Source organism: Trachypithecus francoisi, unplaced genomic scaffold, assembly GCF_009764315.1.
Source record: "Trachypithecus francoisi isolate TF-2019V2 unplaced genomic scaffold, Tfra_2.0 Lachesis_group4, whole genome shotgun sequence".
Classification (NCBI taxonomy): Eukaryota; Metazoa; Chordata; class Mammalia; order Primates; family Cercopithecidae; genus Trachypithecus; species Trachypithecus francoisi.
The window spans coordinates 67250839-67275067 of NW_022681469.1; the positions used below are offsets into that span (position 1 = coordinate 67250839).

At 44.4% G+C, this 24229-nt stretch overlaps 1 protein-coding gene across 4 annotated transcripts; it reads right to left on the bottom strand.

The window, feature by feature from the left end:
* Nucleotides 1-2: 2 nt before the first annotated feature.
* Nucleotides 3-23397, bottom strand: TMEM243 (transmembrane protein 243). Of its 4 annotated transcripts, none has more exons than XM_033193817.1 (5): nt 23324-23397; nt 22196-22488; nt 2828-2878; nt 1789-1893; nt 3-588 (listed from the first exon to the last, which is right to left on the bottom strand). In XM_033193817.1, the coding sequence occupies exons 2-5, from the start codon at nt 22271-22273 to the stop codon at nt 466-468; spliced, it is 357 nt and encodes a 118-aa protein (XP_033049708.1). In that variant the 5' UTR covers nt 22274-22488; nt 23324-23397; the 3' UTR covers nt 3-465. The 4 variants fall into 4 exon arrangements, with proteins under 4 accessions (XP_033049708.1, XP_033049707.1, XP_033049705.1 ...); XM_033193816.1 differs by having other exon boundaries at nt 23270-23364; XM_033193814.1 differs by having other exon boundaries at nt 23134-23364.
* Nucleotides 23398-24229: the final 832 nt, after the last annotated feature.

Here is a 24229-nt window from a genome sequence, read left to right on the forward strand (position 1 = left end):
AACCTTGTATAAATTATTTTATTTATTACTGTAATTAGATCTTCACAAAGTTGTCTTTTCACTGTCTGTTTTGTTAACGTGAAATTGTAGTTAAGCAAAAGTCGGTTACCTAGGGAACAACTGTATATTCAGTTTAACAGAAATAAAAGAATATTTGTCTTAAAATGCAAGATTTGTTTGTTACATAGCCTTTTGCCGTGCAATTACATTATAAAAACGTTCATTTCAAAAGTGAATGTTGTGCTGTTTGAGCTTTAAGGGTTGGAATGTTTAGGTACAACGTCAGCTCCTTAAAGAAAAAGCAAACTGTGTCTCCCTTGCAAGAGGGAATTACATTTACAATTAACATGAAAATCATGTATCAGACTTCTGCAGGAGATTCTTCAGCATACCTTATCCAAAAATTACCTACTGTCCTAATGTATCATTTTGAAGAGTCCTGGTAAGTACTTCTCCTTGGCAGCCTCACCTTCCCACATCATGGAAGTACAGGTTTGCACATACACACAACATGATGATAGAAAATATGATATAGTATATTAGCTTTCTAAATTTTGGTTCTAAGTCTCCTTGTCGATACCAGTAGATCTAAAAGAAGAAGAATTAAAGTTTATAAATAATTAAAATTTAAAACATAACATTTTTTCTACCAATTTCAAATTTCATTAGTATTTGTTTATTCCCCTAAATGAGACATTCTCCATATTCTGACATCTCTACATTCCTGAGACCAGTGCAGCCAGAATTTAATTCTTCCTCTGAGTTTCCACATCCAAGATCATACTTATTCCTACTTTCTCAGTTTACTTTCCTTTATGTTCAAACCTGTATACTCCACCAGTCATCTGGCAAGCTATCCAAGAACATATACTTGGACATACTACTTAACAGGAAAGGAAGACAACATTTAGACTCACATGATTCATACAATTGGTTCAGACTGCAAAATAGAGCTTCTATAGTATACCTGGATTAAGTTAGTTCATTGTTAGTCACTTTAGGCTTCAAGCTAGGGGAACAGGAAAGCTCCCAAAGTGCGATGGGCCAGTCCTTTTTTGGGTCATGGGAGTACATAACAGGATCAGTGAATTAGAACACTTGGAGATGTCTCCTCGTTTAATTTTAACTCAGATAAGCAAATTACTATTATGATTTAAGCCCTACAAAGATCAAAACAATTGTTTTTTCTTTTGATTCTGCCTCTCAAGGAACATGAAACAATGTAGCCAACTAATGAATGATTGAACACTGAGAAGCCACCACCATCTTTGTTTCTTTACCATAAAACAAACATTTGCAGTAAATCAAACATTTTTACAACTGCAGCTTCAGATTTCCCAGGAGGTTTTGGTGTTAATACCTCCACTGTGGGAGACAAACATGTAGATTAAAATAGACTAATTTTGTAATCATTAGAATTCAATCCAGAGTGTGCTATCTCTTCCCTTAGCAGTAACTGGCATTTCCCAAAGACTGCTGGTCCTCATATAGTCCTTGAGTGAAGATGAATTAAGTAAATTAAAGTATCTGGCCACCTAAGTCTTCCCACTAATTTTTTTTTCTCTTTTTTTCTTTAGCTATCAAGGGAGTAGAGTTTCTCTTTGGGGTTACAACTTTGGGATTTAGGAGAACTCAGATTTTATTGAGAATTCTAACATACTTTTAGGGGGAGGATGAGGATATAATTAAGAGATACCCTTTTGTATAGACCCAAGGCTGAAAATTTTTGTCCTATGCATTGCAACTTAAATCTTCAAGAACACTGTTTAAATTCTCAACAGTACTTACAAGTATGCAGGCAGTAATACTACTCAAAGAGATGCAGACAGCAAAGAATATATTCAACGGTTTTGGAGGTAGTTGAGGGAAAACAAAAGCACTGATCAGCGTTACCTGTATGAAGAGAAATTATGTAAGGCCTTAATAGTAATTCCAAGACTTGGTAATTACCAACTGGAGTCCAGGCAACACAGTTACATCTGCCACCAAGTTTGCTTTCTAGAATGTTAATACAGTAATTATAAATATGTTTGAGTTTTTAGTAGTACTTCCTCCTCTTCTAACCTTTCCCTTACTTATGAAAGGAGAGAAAACAGTAAAACTAGCTGATCCCAAAATAACTTCTTTAACTAAACCTCACTCCCAGAATTAATGATTCTACTGGAAAAAGTTCTAGCCATTTTGTTATTTTAAACATTCCTAGCCAAATGAATATAATCAAAGCCAGTTTTGCTATAACATTATGAAACACACTGAAAGACCTAATATGTAGTTCTGTTTCTAACAGATGCAGCATTATATGCAATCTTTTCATTAAGAAGCCATGGAAAAAAACAATTATCAAATTTAATGAAAATGTGCCAGAAAAATGTCAAACTATGGAAAATACAGCTTTTAAAAATTTTGTGATAGCTCCATGTATTTCACAGTATGTATACAGTAAAACTGCTATACACTGTGACCAGATCTTTTAAAACTTGACCAAAGGGTAATGGATATGTTTTTTAGGAACAAAATTAATAGAACATAATTTTAGGGGAATTACGGTAGATGATGACAGAAGGAAGTGGCTACTAGCCAGTGACATTTTTACAAATTTACTAGACAAAACATGGTAAACTCTATTGTCTGAAAACCAAATTGTCTGACTTGTACTATTTCACGTATTCAACCTGGGGTGGGGCAAAATTAAATTAGCTACTCCAATTAGCAATTGCAATTTTGTGGTAATAAAAGCACTTAACTTTTTGGAAAGTTAATCATAATTGATAAAGTTTTCAAAACTTTGGCTAAGAGCCTGGGTGAGGCACAAAATGAGGATACTTACTAGAATCAATAAGGATGTTAAACTGCCAACAACTAAATTGATGATTCGATCCTGAAAGAGAAAAGAATTTTTAAACCATATGACTTGGATCCATGTTACCTTCAGTATAGTGCAATGCAAAGTGTTGGGATGGTTTATGGAAACCCAAGATCCAGTCCTTCTCTGAGCTTTACACATAAAACTACCAAACAAAGCAAAGTGTACTGAGTCATGAGAATGGAAAATGTACTTTGGGAAAATGGCCAACTGGGGAAGGTTTCTTGAAGGGACAGAACATTTATACTAGAGTCTTGATTGGGTAGTATCAAATGGGGAAGGGAGGCTTACAAATAATGCATGTGCTGCGGAGGATAGTATGAGACAAAGGAAAAGGACAGGCACTATGGGAATGGCCAAGCCAAAGCATTGGTTAAAAGTATCAGGAACCAGACTAGATGTGGAGTACCATGATGTGTCTGGAACTACATTTGTAATACAGCTTAGGTATCTCCTTGTCTCATCTAAAAATAGATGCTACTGTTAAAAGGGATGGATCCTAGAGTGCCAAAGACTTGGTACTTGCAGTCTTTTTTTTTTTGAGGCGGAGTCTTGCTCTGTCGCCCGGACTGGAGTGCAGTGGCCAGATCTCAGCTCACTGCAAGCTCCGCCTCCCGGGTTTACGCCATTCTCCTGCCTCAGCCTCCCGAGTAGCTGGGACTACAGGCGTCCGCCACCTCGCCCAGCTAGTTTTTGTATTTTTAGTAGAGACGGGGTTTCACCGTGTTAGCCAGGATGGTCTCGATCTCCTGACCTCGTGATCCGCCCGTCTCGGCCTCCCAAAGTGCTGGGATTACAGGCTTGAGCCACCGCGCCCGGCCTGCAGTCTTAAAAGACCATCCAGTCCAGTAGTTTTTCCAAGTTATTTAATAGTGAAAGCCTTCAGTATATAAACAAAATCTTCATTGAAGAGCCTACCTACTGAGCTTTCTTGTCATTCCCATCCCACCCCAACCAACAACAAAGAACATTTGAAAAACTGATCCAATCCTAATTTTACAGGTTAAAAGTAAATTTAGGCCCAGTGTGGTTAAATTATTTGCTAAGAGTCATATAGCAAGTTAGAAGCAATTTTGAAACCAGAGATTCCTGAATCCAGGTCACTGGTTAGAAGTAGTTTCAGGTACTACTAAAAAGGTGAATGAAGTAAGATAGGTTGCAGAACTACAGATTAAAGTTAGGGTTTAAGCCCTGATTAGGAAACACTACTTTAAGGCCAATGAGAATGACATGCAGTCTTATTTCTGAGAAGTCAAAGCTGAGTCTTTAACGAATCAGTCATCTTAAATATTGTTTTGATAAAGTCTGAGCAGAGAACAGCAGGATATGGAATATAGGCTGCCAATAAACAAAACCTCAGAGATGGGAAGGACATAGGAACAATCACAGAGCAGCAACCGAATTCTCATTTCCAAGTAGTCGGCTTTTAAAGGTAAGAACCCACAGAAGTTAAAGAGTCAGGCAAAACTGGGAGGGAAAGTGTAAGAAAGCCAAGTATTGGATGTGTGTAATCTAACCAAGGACAAATCACAACTCTCCAGACAAGGCCACTGCAACTGAGGTTAAAGAACAAAAGAAACTGGACTCCCACCACATCCTAACTCCAGAGGACTCAGAAGAGATCTTATCACAACCTCAGCTAGAGAAGCCTACACAGCACACAGGAGCCTGAAGTTAGGACCACCTGTTAGGAAAGGGACCCAGGGACAAGTCACTGATCACTTTAACTTTTTCCCACATGGGACGAATAAGTGTGTTTAACATAAAATGTGTAGACAGACAAAATCCATGGGAGCCCCACTGTTTTTGAGAAGAATATCTTCTACTCTCTGAGCTCCCGGGATTTCCAAAACGAAGGACTGCATACCTCACAACAGCTATCCCACCAATAGAAGCCAAGCCAATAAATCACTAATTGCCAAATGACACACAGCAAGTTGCCTACCAGGATCAAAGTAGGAGAAAAATAATGGTAAAAGGATATTAACTATGCCAAGAGCATTCACCAATCGTCTCCTTAAAAATTCTGGGATGAAATGGTAATATGACTGTTTCACAGTAAAACAGGCTCAGGGAAACTGAGAACTTTCCCAAGATCTCAATACAATTGATAAAGACAAGATTCAATGCCAGACCTCCTTTCTCCATTTAATATGTCTCACCCAAAGAACAACCTAGAATGCTAGTGCTGGTCTAGACAAAGATGGCAAGTGGCAGACAACACCTCAAAAAGCCTATTAGCAAAGTACTAAACTAAGTGCTTATCTTTCAAGAATGAAAATTTCCTCATAGGTGACTTTGTTCCACATTGTTGAATTTCTCCATATAACTGATTTTAATCATCCTGATGAAAATATATCTAAACTTTAATGAATACATTCCTGCCTGCCTTTTAGATAGTCACTGAACAGAATTCCAACTGATTTTCATGAATATCAGTTACTGTTATAATGTAGTGATCCCCTCTGGGATTCCCAAGATGGGATGAACTATTTATTTAGGACATGGCAGAAGTGTTTCTAGAATATTTTCTTTCTCCAAGCCAAGGCCTTCTGCTATCAACATAACCATGAATTCAGGTATGCAGAGTTAACTTCAGAAGCCCTCCTACTTCTAATGCTCTCTTGTTTTAAATGTGCTACTCAAAGTGTAGTCTATGAACCAGCTCATTGGCCTCATCTGAGGGAACTGCAAGAAATGCAGAATCTTAGGCCTCACTGAGACTAACTGAATCAGAATCTGCATTTTAACAGGATCTGGTAATTTGTGTGCACATTTAAAATGGAGAGGCTGTGCTCTAAAGTTTAGTCTAAAGTAAGTCATTTTTAAATATTAAGTTCAAATCACAGGCTGGAGCTCCTTCCCTGGGCCTAGAAATTACTTTTCAGGGTTTTAGCAGGTCTTCTAGCTCCCAATCTCCAAAGAGGATAATCGAGAATAATTAAATAGCTAGTTAATTAACACTTCAAAGGACAGTTTGGGGAATAATATCCTCCAAATTGGAGCTATAGTACATGGAGAAAAGTGAATATTACATTTAAACTTTACTGTTTATGGAATAAATGGAAACTCAGATTATTTCTACTTCTATAGTTAGTCTCTATTAACTCAATTATTTATCACAGAACCTAGCTCTGTCTCCAGTTTCATTTTCACTCTAGTTCTACCTATCATAACTTGTCTCTGCTACCAGAAATTTACACCTTATACTGTGGCTTATTTTTACTCCACAAGGAAGCTGACTGGACAAAGGATGCCAATTAGCCTGGATCCTTGCCTGCTGAGAGGACAGGATACAGATTTAAAATTTCCTTCCCAGAGACAAAATATTCTGCAACAGGTTTAGAGATAGTCTGAATTCATATATACATGAACATAAAAACAGACATTGTGTGTGCACATACATGTGTATATATACAGTTGAGATTTCACCTATATCACCTCATATAATTCAGATGCAAATACAAAAGTGAATAAAAACATCTCTACCTTCCAGAAGTTTACACTCTCCAGAGTTCAGGAGGGCACTAAGAAGACAAAGTGAGCTATCTTGGGCAGTGAGGGACAGAGAAGTCAAAACCCTAAGGAAGACTAGCAGATGAAAAGGAAAGGAAAGATGGTTCATGAAAGGAACTCCACAAAGACCCACGGAAGAACAAAAGCATTGCCGTTACAAAAACGCAATGGGACAAATGGAGATTGCTGACCCAAGTTTCATGAGAGCTGAGAAGGAACTGGAATGCAATGCACAGTGAAGAGTCTGGGCCTGATGGATTCATGTCTTTGTCTTCCTTTAAAATGAGGAATGAGAAAAAGATGGAGGTATATGCAACTGGTTTGTATCTGGAATGGTGGAAAGAAACGCTGTAAAGCAAGTAGGGAATATGTTATCTCCATTTACCAACGGGTAACTAGGTTCGAGAAGACTGACTTGCCAAAAGTCACACAGCTAGGTAATGGCAGAAAATCTATCCAATGCTGTTTGCAAAATGCAAGCATAATGAGAGGTTCAAAAGGTCTAACAGTCCTTAAACTAATAAATATGGACCTTAACACAGTCCAGAAACCAAGGTTCTCATCTCATTCTGCCACTAGCTAGCTTCGTAACCTCAAAAGGATTCCTTAACCCATTTGACTCTATCAAATGAGAAGACTGGGCTAAATGATACCTGGTCCCTTCCAGTTCTTACACTTTATGGTTCTGAATCCCCAGACTGCACTTGGGCCAGAGAAGAAAGACTAATGCCCTAGTGAATAAAAGCCAGAGAACCCTTATACTTGCCTGGTCAGTCATTAGCCAGTATCTTGATACTAGAGAAACTAAAACTCAAATGATCAGGTGGTAACAATGGCCCTGGGAGGAAACTGGCAATAATATCCCAAATAACCAAAAGCTAGCTCTGCCTGCCCTCAGCTCTTCAGCTCCCTGGAAATATCCTGGTTCTCAACAGTTTGGAATGCTTACAAGCGACATTGTATTCAGCCTTCCATTTCCATGGCAATGTTTTGCCTACTTCCAAAATGAATTTCAAGGACATGTGGTACTATAATAAAAACCTAACCTAACTAACCTAACCGACAATAAAAAGACCAAGACAAAATTTCTAAAAGGCTTTGGGGAATGGGGGAGGGGGGAAAGGCTAAAGAACTTACAAAGGCCAGGCACAGTGGCTCACACTTGTAATCCCAGCACTTTGGGAGGCCAAGATGGGAGGATCACTTGAGCTCAGGGATTCAAGACCAACCTGGGAAAAATACTGAGACCTTGTATCTATAAAAAATATAAAAATTATCTGGATTTGATGACATGTGGCTGTAGTCCCAGCTACTTGGGAGGCTGAGGTGGGAAGATCACTTGAGCCCAGGAGGTCAAGGGTGCAGTGAGCAAGGATCACGCTACTGCACTCCAGCCTGGATAGAATGAGAATCTTATTTAAAAAAAAAAAAAAATTGTTTAAAAAAAATTTATCATTTAAACTCAAATGTCTGTATGAAGACTCCTGACAGCCAAGTGGGAAGTACAACAGAATTTTAAGTTCTAACTAATAAAAGTAAGCATACTGAATAATTAGAGTCAAAAATCTCCTGGCTCTAAAAAGAATTTGTCCCATGAGTCAGGACAAATCTAGGGACACAGAAAATGCAGATAATTCATACACAATCATTTCTTATATTGGTCCATAAAAATATCCCAGAGGCATAATGTCAACCCAGTTCCCCAAAAAGTGCTACTCCCAATTTTGACTACTCATCTGTATTAGTTTCCACGCTGCTGATAAAGACATACCCAAAACCGGGTAGTTTGTTAAGAAAAAGAGGTTTAATGGACTCACAGTTCCACATAGCTGAAGTAGCCTCACAATCATGGCTTATGGTGACAGACACGTCTTACATGGTGGCAGGCAAGAGAGAAAATGAGAGCCAAGCAAAAGGAGAAACTCCTTATAAAATCATCAGATCTTGTGAGACTTACTCACTACCACGAGAACAGTACGGGGGGAACCGCCCCTATGATTCAATCATCTCCCACCTAGACCCTCCCACAACACATGGGAATTATGGGAGCCACAATTCAGGATGAGATTTGGGTGGAGACACAGCCAAACCATATAATTTCATCCCTGGCCCCTCCCAAATCTCATGTCCTCACATTTCAAAACCAATCATGCCTTTGCAACAGTCCCCCAAAGTCTTAACTCATTTCAGCATTAACTCAAAAGTTCACAGTCCAAAGTCTCATCTGAGACAAGTCCACCTATGAGCCTGTAACATCAAAAGCAAGTTAGTTAATTCCTAGATACAATGGGGATATGGGCATTGGGTAAACACACACATTCCAAATCAGAAAAACTGGCCAAAACAAAGGGGCTACAGGCCCCATGCAAATCCAAAAACCAGCAGGGCAGTCAATTTTTAAAGCTCCAGTGTCTTACATCCAGGTCATGCTGATGCAAGAGGTAGGTTCCCACTGTTTTGGGCAGTTTTGCAGGGTACAACCTCCCTCCCAGGTGCTTTCACAGGCTGGCCTTGAGTGTCTGCGGCTTTTTCAGGTACATGGAGCAAATTTCAGTAAATCTACCATTCTGGTGTCTGGAGGACAGTGGCCTTCTCACAGCTCCACTAGGCAATGCCCCATGGGGACTCTGTGTAGGGCCTTCAACCCCACATTTCCCTTCTGTGCTGCCCTAGCAGAAGTTCTCCATGACGGCCCTGCCCCTTCAGCAACCTCTGCCTGGACATCCAGGTGTTTCCATATGTCCTCTGAAATCTAGGCAAAGGTTCCCAGACCTCAATTCTTGACTTCTGTGCACCCACAGACCAAACCCCACATGGAAGTTGCCACGTGCAGCTCTGAAGTCATGGCCTGAGCTGTACCTCGGCCCCTTTTAGCCATGGCTAGAGCTGCTGGGACACAGAGCACCAAGTCCCTAAGCTGCATACAGCAGGGGGGCCTGGGCCCAACCCACAAAACTATTTTTTCCTCCTAGAACCTCTAGGCCTGTGATAGGAGGGGCAGCCTCAAAGGTCTCTGACATGCCCTGAAGACATTTTCCCCATTGTCTTGGGGATTAACATTTGGCTCCTCATTACTTATGCAAATTTCCACAGCTGACTTAGTTTTCTCAGAATTTTTTTTTTCTATTGCATTGTCAGGCTGCAAATTTTCCAAACTTTCATGCTCTGTTTCCCTTTTAAAACTGAATGCTTTTAACAGCACCCAAGTTACCTCTTGAATGCTTTGCTGCTTAGAAATTTCTTCTGCCAGATACCCTAAACTCATCTCCCTCAAGTTCAAAGTTCCATAAATCTCTAGGGCTGGGGCAAAGTACCACCAGTCCTTTGCTAAAACATAACAAGAGTCACCTTTACTCCAGTTCCCAACAAGTTCTTCATCTCCATCTCAGACCACCTCAGTATGAACCTTATTGTCCATATCACTATCAGCATTTTGGTCAAAACCATTCAACAAGTCTCTAGGAAGGAAACTTTCCCACATCTTCCTGTCTTGTGAGCCTTCCAAGTCTCTAGGAAGTTCCAAACTTTTCCTATCTTCTTCTAAGCCTTCCAAACTGTTCCAACCTGTTACCCAGTTCCAAAGTCGCTTCCACATTTTTGGGTATCTTTACAGCAGCATCCCACTCCTGGTACCAATTTATGTATTAATCCGTTTTCACACTGCTGATCAAGACATACCTGAGACTGGGTAATTTATAAAGAAAAAGAGGTTTAATGGACTCACAGTTTCAAGTGGCAGAAAGCGAAAGGTGTATCTTACATGGTGGCAGATAAGAGAGAAAATCAGAGCCAAGCGAAAGGGGTTTCTCCTTATAAAATCATCAGATCTCATGAGACTTATTCACTACCACGAGAACAGTATGGGGGAAACTGCCGCCATGATTCAATCTCCCACCAGGTCCCTCCCACAGCATGTGGGAATTACGGGAGCTAAAACAAGATGAGATTTGGGTGAGGACACAGCCAAACCATATCATCATCCTTCAGAACTCAACACTATCAACTTCACTGTAAATCCTTTCCAGACACCACCCTGGGCACCTCCCCTCAGAACACCCACATCACTTTGCTCAGTCTTCACACTTAACTGCATCAAAATAAAATGTATTACTTGTGTCCCACACTAAGACTGGCAGTTAACAGTGGGAAAGACAGTCTACAAATAGTCCCCCCTTACCTGCGGGGGATACACTCCAAGACCACCAGTGGATGCCTGAAACTGCAAATAGTACCAAACCCTATACATACTGTTTTTTCAATCAGATAACAGAGATGATTACTAAGTGACTAACGGGCAGGTAGCATCTACTATGTGGATACACTGGACAAAGGGATGATTCATGTCCCCAGCAGGAGCAGGACAGAGTAAGAGTTAATCACATTACATAAAACAGTGCACAATTTAAAACTTACAAATTATTTCTAAAGTTTTCTATTTAATATTTTTGGACCATGGCTGACCACAGGTAACTGAAGCCTAGAAAAGTGAAGCTGTGGATTAGTAGGAACTACTGCACTTGTTTTCCTTGACAGTGTGGCACACTGTAGGCACTCAATGAATGTTGGTTAAACGAAAGACTCAAAGCAGAAGTGGCCAACAGTATTTCTTTAGAGTGCCTCACACCAGTAGAGACTATTTATCTAATCTTACCACTTATCCGGGGCCTGGGCTATGGATAGGAACATAATGTGCCTCACTGCTGCACGGCAGGCATGCAACAGCACCAGAGAAGCTGTGGCCTGGTACTGCAGACCAAGAGGTCACGGTTTACCAGCCACAAAGGTGCAACACCCTAACAGATACCTCCCAGGATAGGTTCTGTTGTTCCCAAAGAAATATCAATTGTAAACTATGGGGATCTCTGAGGTCCAGGTTTTCCTGAGTACAAGCCCAGTTACTTTCTGCTAGGGCAGGACCAAGGACTGATTTATAAGGCATCACAGCTCTGAACTCCAGCTGACAAATTAATCCTTCGACAATGCTCCCCAACACTCCCAGAGAGGCGCAAGGCAAAACAGAGAAAAGTCCTTGCAGAAAAGCAAAAGCCTGGATGGACAATGCCATGAAGACATTCCCTTCTACATTCTTGAGGGAGAAGGCAGGGTAGAGGGTGGAAGAAGACTCAGAACTCCATTTTTGGTGTTACTTCCAAACTTTCTATGTGATTCCACAAAAGTCTTTCTCCTCAGACAGCATCGCAGGGAGTCCTATAGACCCACATCCCTTACCAGGTGCTCAATCCTATTTCCAGGTTAGACCTCACACCTCCAAGTGTTCTCTGTCAGACATCCTACCCCTGGAAGCTCGCACAGAGGGGGAGGGAGCGCGCGGATGGGGGAGGGAGCGCGCGGGGGGGGGGGGGGAGCACGCGGAGGAGGGGGAGGGAGCGCACAGAGGGGGAAGGAGCGTGTAGAGGGGGAGAGTGAGAGAGTGACAGTGAGACAAAGAGTGACAGTGAGACAGAGTGAGAGAGAGAGACTGAGAGAGTGAGAGTGAGTGAGAGAATGAGAGAGTGAGAATGAGAATGAGAGAGAGAGTGAGGGCAGAAGGAGCGGGAGAAGAGGGAGAGAGTGGGGAGAGGAGGGAGAGAGTGGGGAGAGGAGGGAGAGAGTGGGGAGAGGAGGGAGAGAGTGGGGGAAGAGGGAGAGAGTGGGGAGAAGAGGGAGGGGGAGAGAGTGGGGAGAGGAGGGAGAGAGACTAGGAGAAGAGGGAGAGTGGCGGCAAGAGGGAGAGAGTGGGGGGAAGAGGGAGACAGTGGGGGGAAGAGGGACAGAGTGGGGAGAAGAGGGAGAGTGGGGAAAAGAGGGAGAGAGAGTAGGGAGAAGAGGGAGAGTGGGGAGAAGAGGGGGAGAGAGTGGGGAGAAGAGGGGAAGAGAGTGGGGAGAAGAGGAGAGGGAGCGAGTGGGGAGAAGAGGGAGAGGGAGCGAGTGAGGAGAAGAGGGAGCGGAGGAGCGAGTGGGGAGAAGAGGGAGGGGGAGAGAGTGGGGAGAAGACAAGGAGCGACTGGGGAGAAGAGGGGGAGTGCGTGGGGGGGGAGCGTGTGGGGAGAAGAGGGGGAACGTGTGGGGAGAAGAGGGGGAGCGTGAGAGGGGGAGCGCGAGAGGAGGAGTGCGGGCACAGGCACCCGCGGGCGCGTGGGAGAGCAAGTGCGGGAGCCCCCAAAAGCCAGCGCGCATGAGCAGGGAACTGCCACACGAGTTTAAACCATTTGATCTCAGGAGAACTCGCTCATGAGACAGCATTGCAGGATGGTGCTAAACCATTAGAAATTGCCCCCATGACCGGATCCCCTCCCTCCCAGCCCCTCAACATGGGGAGATTACAATTTGACATGAGATTTGGGTAAGGACACAGCCAAACCATATCATTCAGCCCGTGGGCCCTCTGAAACCTCATGTCCTTCTCATATTTCAAAACCAATCATGCCTTCCCAACAGTCCCCCCAAAGTCTTAACTTATTCCAGCATTAACTTAAAAGTCCAAGTCCAAAGTCTCATCTGAGACAAGGCAAGTCCCTTCCACCTATGAGCCTGTAAAATCAAAAACAAGTTAGTTACTTCCAAGATACAATGGGGGTACAGGCATTGGGTAAACAGACCCATTCCGAAAGCGAGAAATCAGCCAAAACGAAGGGGCTACTGGTCCCATGCAAGTCTAAAACCCAGTAGGGCAGTCATTAAATCTTAAAGCTCCAAAATAACCTCCTCTGGCTCTGTGTCTCACATCTAGGCAGCACTAATGCAAGGAATGGGCTCCTAAGGCCTCGAGCAGCTCCACCCCTGTGGTTCTGCAGGGTACAGCCCCCAAAGCTGCTTTCACAGGCTGGAGTTGACTGTCTGTGGCTTTTCCAGACTTACAGTGCAATCCATGAGGGCTCCCCCTTGCAGCAGACTTCTGGACATCCAGGCACTTCCATACATCCTCTGAAATCTAGGCAGAGACTCCCAAACTCTTGCCTTCTGTGCACCCACAGACCCAACACCACATGGAAGCCACCAAGGTTTGGGGCTTGCACCCTCTTAAACAACAGCTCAAGCTATATCTTGGCCCCTTTTAGCCACAGCTGGAGCTGGAACAACTGTGACTCAGAGCACTGGGACCCAGGACCTGACCCACAAAACCATTTTTCCCTCACAGGCCTCTGGGCCTGTAGTGTGGGGGCTGCTGTGAAGATCTCTGAAATTCCCTGGAGACTTTTCCCCATTGTCTTAGCTATTAACATTCAGCTCCTCAACTGCATCTCCTTAGAGGGCCAGAGAAATAGCAGCCTGACCCTCAGTTTGGTCTAGGAACAATACCTCCTGGCACTGTGTCCTTCCATTTATAAAAGGCTCAATCCCATTTTATACTCATTACTTACCCACCCCTACCCATGCTTTCCTCAGGTCATTGAAGACAGTAATTATCTTCTCCTGGGATGGGAAAGAGCAAGGCAACACATTCAGCATGTATTAAATGCCCAAACGGTGCTACTTCGTACCATTGTTTACCTGGGCTGAGTGATTCAGACCCTTGAGCCACATCCTACAATTTTGCCTCCAAAGTTCTGCGTTTCTCAAGCAAACTTTAGGGTCCCAACACCATATATAAAAGTCTGATTCTCAGAAATGACTTTGCTTCTCTTCTTCCAAATCATAGCAGACAACTACTCGCCATGAAAGCTGTGGAAGTGGCCTAGTCAGAAGCCTTAGGGGCCAGGAAAAAACATACTGAGAGGATGCAAAATGTGGGAGGTTTATTTTGAGCCCAGCTGAATAAAGAAACCTAAGGCCCTGTGTCCAGGGATTTAATTTGGGTCCCTCAGAGCAGCAGGGCTCTGCCTGTACAGGAGCTTCCTCTCGTACTGTCACTGGAGACAACCAGAGGTATAGCAACCACACAGGCGGAAAGCAAGGAGACATTTTGTCTCCCTGGCTAACCCTAGGACGCAGTGAATTACGACCCGTATGTTCTGAGACTTCCCAAAGCAACACCAGACTTTGAACAGTGCCAACCGCTCGGGAGGTGCAAGAGAAAGCATTTATGAGAATTCAGGCACACCCACCCTTTACAACTTTTACACTCGATTCTCTCCCAAACGCATGACTTCCACTGCTACATGTGGACCTGTATTTAAGTTACAACTGTTAAGCCTTAGTTTTCATATTTGTACAACGTCTACCATGTGGGGTTGTAATGAGGATTGGAGGAGAATACATAGCTCCTACAAGACAGTATCTGGCATTCAGTAGTGGGTCAGTAAATGGCAGCTAATACGGTATTTGCACTATTTATATCATGTCTAAGGGGGAATCTTACCAATAAGAGATCAGACTCCTCAGAGCTGAGAGACAGCTGAGCTGGCCTAACACCCTGGCCCCAATTTCTATGGCAGCCCGAGTTTCAAATGCATTCCACCATTCTCACAGGGTCACCGAGTGTTATCCACCCACATGTCTCTTCAGCAGCTCAGAAAATATGGTCACTATGCCCATACACAGCCTATGAGCCAACCATAAGAAAAAAGTGACTCAATTCAGTAAGCACAGGAATTACCAAAGACCAGCAAAAATCACATCCAGAGAAAACTCAGCAGACCATCAGCTTCCGAGAGGCCACACCTCAGTTTAAGTTTTTTTAATACAATATTGTATTTACTACTGGCCTCTGCTATATACAGCTTAGCAGAAAGAAAAAGAAAGAGAAAAATGACTTTAATTGTATGAGAGCTTGAGCACCACTTCCTGTTTTGATATCTAGCATATCCAGGTTTCTAAACAGTCCCTGCCTTCTACGGTGAGCTCAGAATGTCCCAAGAATGTAGGTTACTTTTTGATAATGCTAAATTCTCACTTTGCTTAAAACTTAATATACATGAAATCGAGAACTTGGTAAGCCATTGTCCCTAGGGCTAAAAAGTCTACAAAAATGAGGAAACTGGCACCTACCATTTAAGAAGAGCTTATTCTCTAGTTAGGAGGCAAGACCTACATGAGTCCCTCACAGCACGAGGAGTAAGTGCCAGGGGTCATCTTTGACAGCCAGGCTCACAGAAGGAAAGTGAGAAGAGACTGGATTACAGGGAAGGTTCTAAAGTGGGGAATCAGGCTGAGCAGAATTCAGATATTTAGAGAAAAGAGGACACAGTAGAAAGGAGAAGGGCATTTGTGAAGAGCAAGGAGGCAGCTAAAGGAAAGGGATCCATGGAGAGGCATTAGCCTGGACTGGGCTTACACAGAGCAAGGGTAAGACCAGTGCATCTCAACCCTTCCTATGCACCAGCATCCTGAGGACCTTCCAGAAATACCAGTGCCTGTGCCCCACACCCAGAGATTCCAGTCCACTGGTCTAGGGGTGGAAGAGAGAAAACTTACATAGAGTACTAAAGAAAAAGTGATGGCATTTATTTTTCCTAATTACTTTTCTAGCACACACACAAAAAAGGCAAAGTTGTTTTGAGAGGCTGAATGAGAAGAGAGGAGATAACTGTTTCACCTTTGGGTGACTAACCCTCCTTTGAGAGAAATAGCTGTGCTTGGATGATGAACTAGAAGCTCTGTCTAGAGGAAATACACTAAAGCCTGCACTCCTCAGAGAACAGCATTGGTAGCTCTAAGACAGAGGAAGGAGCTGCTGGCACAGACCCAGGTATCTTAATCATAGCTTTATTATTTTTCTCTTCTTTGCATTTTTAAAAATTATTCTATTACCATCCCTACTGAGCCTTGTTCTTAAATAAGCAACAACAAAAATGGCATGAAGTGGCAACTCTAATCTTACATGATTATTTGCAGAGGCCAAATGCTCCAAGTTTGAGTTGCTTGACTAACACTAATCATAAAAAGCCCTTGCTTTTCACCATCTTTGCTTGCTTTTTTTTTTATTGGGGGGAAGGGGATAAAGGAAAATACTTTTGTCTTTGGAACCAAAGATCTGAGCCTCAGAGCCCACTAACTTGCCCCCTCCACAGAGGGCCTCCCTCTCACTATGGTATCTGCTGAGGAATTCAGTGTATGTACCTTCTCCCCAAATCATTGATTTTATATATCACATCCAAGAAGGAATAAAGGAGCAAGAACTGTCATCACCCTTCTTAGAGGATGAGTCACTTATTTGGTAATCAGTTACCACCCATAGAGTGGGCTGATCTAGAAACTGGTTTGCACTACATGGCACCAAGTGGACAGTGTTCATCCTTTTCCCATTTGCCCTAGCTATAGGATGCTGCTTTGCTTTCTCCAGAGAAAACCATTCTCTCCCTCTCCTCCTAGGTTCACCAGTCTAGACTGACTGAAACTGATTTCAGATGATGCCACAGCCAGCTAACAAGTCGAGATCAAGACTCACAAACCCTCAGAATAATTTAGTCCCCTTCTAACACAAGACAGTGGGAAAGACTGTCCAAACTGTGTGTTGTACTAAAGCAAACTTTTAAAGGTAGTTGTGGGCAGAAGAGGGGAGAAAATCTCCAGGTTTTAGTTTACCCTAGGGGACAAGATGGGAGGGAAAAGCAGAGGAAGGCGATTCACTGAACCATGTTTCCCAAAGTGTATTCTGTAGAAACTCATCTAGTGAATGCTCCTAGGGAACCGGAGGCAAGAACTGGGTAAGGCATTGTACTAGGGTTAAAGAGGCCATGCCACCTAAACTGTTTAGTAGGTACTACTCACGCACCCTCACCAACTAGAGTCACAATGAAAACTGGCATATTAAAGCTTCCAAAGTCCCACAATAAAGAAAAATGTTTCACAAACTTGCCTATGGAACCACCATAACTAACATTTCAGCTGCTTTAAAACTAAGTTGTCTGAAATGGTTGGGTATCCCTTATCCAAAATGTTTGGGACCAGGAGCGTCTCTGATTTCAGAATTTTTGGGGGGCTTTGGAATATTTACATATACATAATGAGATCTTGGGGTGGGACACAAGTCTAAGCATAAAATTTGTTTCATATACATCTTATACACGTAGCCTGGAAGACAAGTTTTATACAGTATCTTTAAAAATTTTGTGCATGAGGGCCAGGTGCGGTGGCTCAAGCCTGTAATCCCAGCACTTTGGGAGGCCGAGACGGGCGGATCATGAGGTCAGGAGATCGAGACCATCCTGGCTAACACGGTGAAACCCTGTCTCTACTAAAAAAAAATACAAAAAACTAGCTGGGCAAGGTGGCGGGAGCCTGTAGTCCCAGCTACTCGGGAGGCTGAGGCAGGAGAATGGCGTGAACCCAGGAGGCGGAGCTTGCAGTGAGCTGAGATCCGGCCACTGCACTCCAGCCTGGGCAACAGAGTGAGACTCTGTCTCAAAAAAAAAAAAAAAAAAAAAAAATTGTGCATGAAATAAAGTTTGTGTTAAGTACTTTTGTGTGGAAATTCCCACTTGTAGCATCAAGTCAGTGCTCAAAAAGTTTTGGATTTTGGAGCATTTCGGATTTTGGATTTGGGACATCAGCCTGTACTAGCCACACGTGGTTACTGAGCATCTGAAACATGGCTAGTGTGAATTCAGATGGGCTGTTAATATAAAATACATACTGGATTTCAAAGACTTCATACAAAAAAATTGTAAAAGTATCTCAGTTTGTTTTTTGTTTGAGATAGAGTCTCGTTCTGTCACCCAGGCTGGAGTTCAGTGGTGCGAGCCTGCAGCTGGGACCACAGGTGGGTGCCACCACGCCCAGCTAATTTGTTGTGTGTGTGTGACAGGATCTCATTTTGTTGCCCAGGCTGGTTTCAAAAGCCTGGGCTCAAGTGATTCTCCCACCTCAGCCTCCCAAAGTGATGGGATATACAGGCCTGAGCCACCGTGTCCAGTTAAATGTTTTTTACATTGATTATATGTTGAAACGATAGTATTAATATTTTGGAAATAAGGGGTTACATAAAATTATTAATATTTCACTTGTTTCTTTATACTTTTTCATATGGCTACTAAGAAATGTAAATTACATATATGGCTGCTCACATATTTCTACTGGATAGCACTCTTTTAGAAAATGCTAAGCCATAACACAGGCTTGGAAACTTCAGATATTTCTTATTATGTTGGTATCTGTGCCATATTTTTCACCTGAAAGAGAAGTACTATGGCACAAAACTTGGGAATGGTTTAAAAAAGATGTAAAAAGCTATCTGGGCATTCAAACTAGGATTCGTAAGATAGCCAACCTAACATGAAAATTCCACAGGTATCAAGGAATGAGGTCTATGTTTCTTACAAAAGATGAACACCTTTCCTTTTTTGTCAATAATCCCTAGGACGGGCATGATGGCTCATGCCTATAATCCCAGCACTTTGAGAGGCCAAGTTGGGAGGATCACCTGAGGCCATGAGTTTGAGACCAGCCTGAGCAATACAGGAAGCCCCATCTCTACAACAAATTAAAGTTAGGGCCGGGCACAGTGACTCACGCCTGTAATCCCAGCACTTTGGGAGGCCGAGGCGGGCGGATCACAAGGTCAGGAGATGGAGATCATCCTGGCTAACATAATGAAACCCTGTCTCTACTAAAAATACAAAAAAATTAGCTGGGCATGGTGGCGGGCACCTGTAGTCCCAGCTACTTGGGAGGCTGAGGCAGGAGAATGGTGTGAACCCGGGAGGCGAAGCTTGCAGTGAGCCGAGATTACACCACTGCACTCCAGCCTGGGCGACAGAGAGACACTCTGTCTCAAAAACAAAAAAAAATTAGCCAGCCTTGATAGAAGGCGCCTATAGTCCCAGCTACTCAGGAAGCTCAAGTGGGAAAATCGCTTGAGCCCGGGAGGTCAAGACTGCAGTGAGCCGCGGTCATGCCACTGCACTCCAATCTGAGTGACAAAGTGAGACCCTGCCTCAAAGACAAAAAAAATCCCTCAGATATTTATGGAACAATAGAGAACTGTTTCACTTTGCCCTTCTCTCCATGATTACACCTGTAAAGCTATTCCTAAATAGGAATAACTTAGAATGAACAATTTTCAAGCTAAAGATTGAATAAATCTGAGATTTCAGTAACTGAAATCACTATGTGCACCCGACATACATAAAGGCAAAAGTTCCTTCAGAGATTCCCCAAGAGGGTGCTGCTCAAGGCCAAATTAGTTATATATTAATAGTCACTGTTCTGTAAGAGATCTCATTATCTCTCACTCACCTCAGGACGTGGGGCAAACCACTTCAACCCCTATTTTCTGTGAAAGGGCAACAGGTATGCAGATGTCTGGAGTGCTTTGAGAAGCAAAAACTGCCTAATTAAGTTACTACTGACCTCACCATTCAACTCATGAAAGGGAGTTGGTGAAGCATTACCAGAGGAAACTACTTGTATGACTGAACACAACCCTCTCTGAGGGTTCCACTTCCTTAGTTGTATAACAGAAAAAAGAACACCCATCTCACAAAGGAATTTGATGATTAAACAAGGGAAAGCTGAATGCCCACCATGTTGCCTGGCACTGAGGAAACAAAAACATACTCCAGACTTTTCTCTGCTCTTTGAGCTTCAGTTCTCTTTGCCTTAGAGTTTGCACCTAAAGTTGAGAGGCTATATGTCTGTGTCAGTCCTCATAAAGCAAGTAAGATTACAAAATGCACAGGAAATCACCTGTCAGAGTAGGACAGGAACCGGGCTTTTATTCTTTCTCGATGTTCTCAGAAATGGTAGTTCACTAACAGCAAGTTTCCACTGTGTAGTGGCTATTTTGTCGTTTCCTGGCATGTAAAACAGCAAGCTGGAGACACCCACACACAAGAGCAAGTGATGGGTTTCTCAGTGTCCCCAGGACCCTGCTCTAGCAGTTGCTGTCCTCTGTGGAAATGGCTCCACTGTAATGTGTCCTATCCTTTCACTATTGAGGCTCCATTCCTGGGCCTTACCCTCCTCAGGCCCTCAAATCTTCATTTGCTGTGAACAGATATGGAGGCCTCTCCTCTCTCAGATGTGGCATCTCCATTTATAAGATACATGTTTTCTTCCACCCTCAGACCGGGGATCTCTCTCCCTTCTCCATTCTGTAGAATTTCTCTATGTCCAATCACCCTGTCAGCTTCACAGAGGGAGCTAAGGGGAGAAATTTTGAGAAATCAAGAATTAATATATATTAACTTTTTTCTCTGAATAGCTGCAGCTATTATTACAATGCCCTAAAGTTTCCTAAATAATCCCAGTGCGATATATTCTTGTAGTAAGTAAGTATGCAATAAAAGATACATTTGGAAAAGTAAAGTTCTTGAATGGGTTTCAAATGGATCATGGGCAATAGGAAACTTAAATCACTGGATGTTTTCGCCCAAGCTGTTCAGAAAACATCAATATTTCTAAGTGTCTGCGTAAATGGCCAAGTCCACTACCAAGTCATCTACCTCTATAATTACAAGAGGGTTAAAAGAGGGTTAAAAGAGGTCAGAGGTCTGGATCACCCAGAACCACAATCTATGTGCTGAAGCATGTTGGGGAAGCAGTCTCTTACCTCTTGGGAGAGGGGGAAAAATTTCCCATACAAAAACAACCAGTTCTCGTCTGTACCCCCAACATGTCCCTGTCATAGCACAGATCCAACCACATCTCATTTGCCTACATTTCTTTCCCCACCTGACAGGGTTCCTTGGCTCCCCAGGGCCAAGTACATAATGCTCAATAACGTTTGCCTAAGATGGAACATCTACTGGAGGAGGTATGTGTCTCAAACCAGGAGCACTGTGGGCTGCGAATACACAAAGCCACAAGATGAACAAGGTGCATCCTCCCGGAGATCGAGTTTAAAACGCTTTCATATTACAACATTTTGAGAGGAGAACGTAAAATCCACGTGGAGTTTAAAAAATAAAGTAGTCCTGTGGCAGCCTCATAGCTTCCAAATTCAGGGCTATTCCCCAGACTGCCAGTTCCCTATCCTGTCTGCTGGAGGGCTCCTGCCAAAACTAAGAAATCCCGGAAGCTCTGGACTCTACATGTGCATTACCTTTCGAGAGCTGAAAGCACTTTACCAGAGGTCAAAGATCACCAATGCCACTGTTTTTTTTTTTTTTTTTTTCCTTCTTTTAGGCCAGTCAAGTGAAGCAGGGGATTGCAGAAGGAACAAAGAAATCGGTAACTGGCTATGATCAATTAGTTGTCAACACCACTGCACTGCGACCAGCCAACTAATGCCACTTTTAGGTGAAAAAATAAACCAGGCAGATCTTGCCCAAACTACTCAGAAAGTTAATGCTGACGACAGAAAAAGATCTCTCCTCAATTGTTGGCCCAGGACATCACATAATTAATCCTTTTCAAAAGGTGTTATACATTTTAAAGCCTAGAATAATGTACGATAGCCCGTTTGGGTTCAGGGACCCTTTGATCACTTCCTGGAATGCAGGCCATCAATTCAAGAACCCTCATCTCAAGCCTCTCCCCTTTCCTTGCTTGGCTGCTTCACTGCTCAGCAATGAACCCTTAAGAGTTCTATGTAAACAGGAATCATGAAGCACCCCTTCTTGGCTCTCTTAGGAAGCTTTGGGTGCACACCTGAAGCCTCTGGAGGGTCAGTCCTGCTGCAGGTGCAGCCGTACAACTACTAAATCAACTTCCCCCCTCCGGAGGGGCTTCCGCACTCCCCAGAAGGGCTTCCAACAACCCCGAACTTTCTGAACTTTTCTCCACTCCAGCCTTCAACGCTCTTGGCCAACCATGTGTTCCAAAGCAGGCAACGATTGGCCGGGCAAACATCTTGAGAGGGAAGCGGTATTGCAGAACCAGCTTCCTCCCTAAAAGTGCTTTTAGGAGCCGCAGAAGGACCCAGCCAGGACTCGGCGGGAGGGCAGGCGGCAGACACACCCCCCATCCCAGTTTGGAGCCACAATCCGCACTCACCTTGGCGGATGTCTCCCCAAACAGAGGTCTGTTGTCCAGGCCACTGGTGCCATAGGTCCTAGTAGCAAAGTCCTCCATTTTGGGGTTTCTTCACTTTCCCCAAGCCACTTAAAAGCAAGCCAGCATGACTTCCTGAGATCTCAAGTCCACGACAGCAAGCCTCCTCCTCACGGCTCCCGCATAGCCGAACCCGAGTGGTCGGGGAAGTGCTGGCGCCGGCGATGGGTGGGGGCTCACACGCGGGGAACGTGGCCGCTCCGCCCCGGCCCCACGCACCTCCTCATCTTGAGCAGCTGCCGCAGGAAGTGAAAGGAAACAAACATTGCGTGGCGGACTCTCGGCGGGACGCCCCCGCCCGGGCAGCTCCCACTTCCTCAAATCTCAGCCTTCGGCGCCGCTTGGCTCTCCGCACCCCCGCGCCCCCAAGGCAGCGCCGCCCGTCGCTCGCCCCCGGCTGCGGTTAGCAAAGCAAATCGCACTCCCCTCGCCCCGGGAGTGACTCCCACGCCTCGCCCCCAATTTTTTCACAATAATTTCCCATGTTTTCCCAATTTTCTAAAGTGAACACGTATTCCTTCATGTTCAAAGGAGAAAAAGTTTTCTTGGAAAAACGCATTGAGAACCCCTTTTCTAGCCCTCTGCGCCTCCCCCGCTACGTTCCCCAGCGGCGGGAGGAGTGAAGTTGTAGGAGCACAGCCCAGCAATCCGCACAACGCTCCCGCAGGGCAGCGGATTCAGGTAGATGCTGGGGCCGAACCAAGTAACTTGGATCCCCTCTCAGGTGTTGCTTCTGCCCCACGGCCGGCGTGCTCCCCGCACCTCCCGCCGCGGCTCTCCCCGCGCTCTCCGCCGGAACCGCAGCAGGAGTGCGGTCAGGGCACAGAGACAGGGAGAATCTCGCCTCGGCCCTGCCCAGATCGGCCCCGCGCCCGCCAAACCTCGGCATCCCCTAGGCGCTCGCACACTGGGGGGCCCTGGCCGCGCCGGGGAGAGCGGGCCCTGGGTCCACACCCCCGCCGGGATCCGGTGCCGCGGCCCGGGGACGCGGGCCAGATGCGCGGGGGAGGAATAGACCTTCCGCGCTGGCGGGGGGCGGGCGCGCAGTGCCCGGGCAGCGATGCGGATCACCTCTTGGCTCCTTCTCAGGTCCCCCGACCCGGACCCGCGGCCTCCGTCGCAAGTTGGCCCGCCCAGGTCGCGTCACAACCGAGGCAGCCAATCCCGCGGGCTGAGGCTCCGCATTGGCTGCGGAGCTTTATTTCTAGAGGTGCCAGCTTAGTCCCCTTAGGGCGGCCGATCTCCGCGGCTGGAGGTTTCTCAGCTCCTTAGCCCTTAGTAATTACTGTCCATGCGATCCAGGTGAGCAAAGAACGTTTCTGCAGATAGTCTTGCACCTGGCTGAAAGCATCTTAAAAACAATCAACCTGCTTTAACCACCTCAGTCTTCGCTTAACAAGGACAGAATGGCAGTCACTGGTAATTTTGATTTAGGGTTGTTTGCATGTTTGCCTTGATTTGTTCTGTGACAGAGATCTTATGTGTTTACAGAAAGTCAGGAGGCAGTAGTGCTAGATACGTCTTTGATTTGTCCACTCATGCCGCCGGTGATGGTGCTGACTAAGCACATTTGCAGCTGTGGACCCAGCGCTTCGCGTACCAATCTCGTCTTCCAGGTTTTAGGGTACAGACAACTGGAGGTGGACAGGTCATTAACAGTAACAGTGTCACTCTGCATTTTGAATCATGTATAAATATTTGGAAACACATACAACCACGCTGGATTCCCAGGGCACTATGTAGCGCCTAGATTGAAGAGAGCTCTGAAAACGTTTGTGTGCAGGGAGGGTCTGGGTTGGAACGTTGTACCCACACAACATTTAGAATCCAAGTCATGATTCCAGGCATCCACTCAACAGTTTAGGACACGAGATGGACTACAAACGATGTAGATACATAGATCTGGAATTTGCAACACAAATCATGTTTGTTTGCTCAAGACTTCCTGATAAAACAGCAATGCTACACAATCCTGCA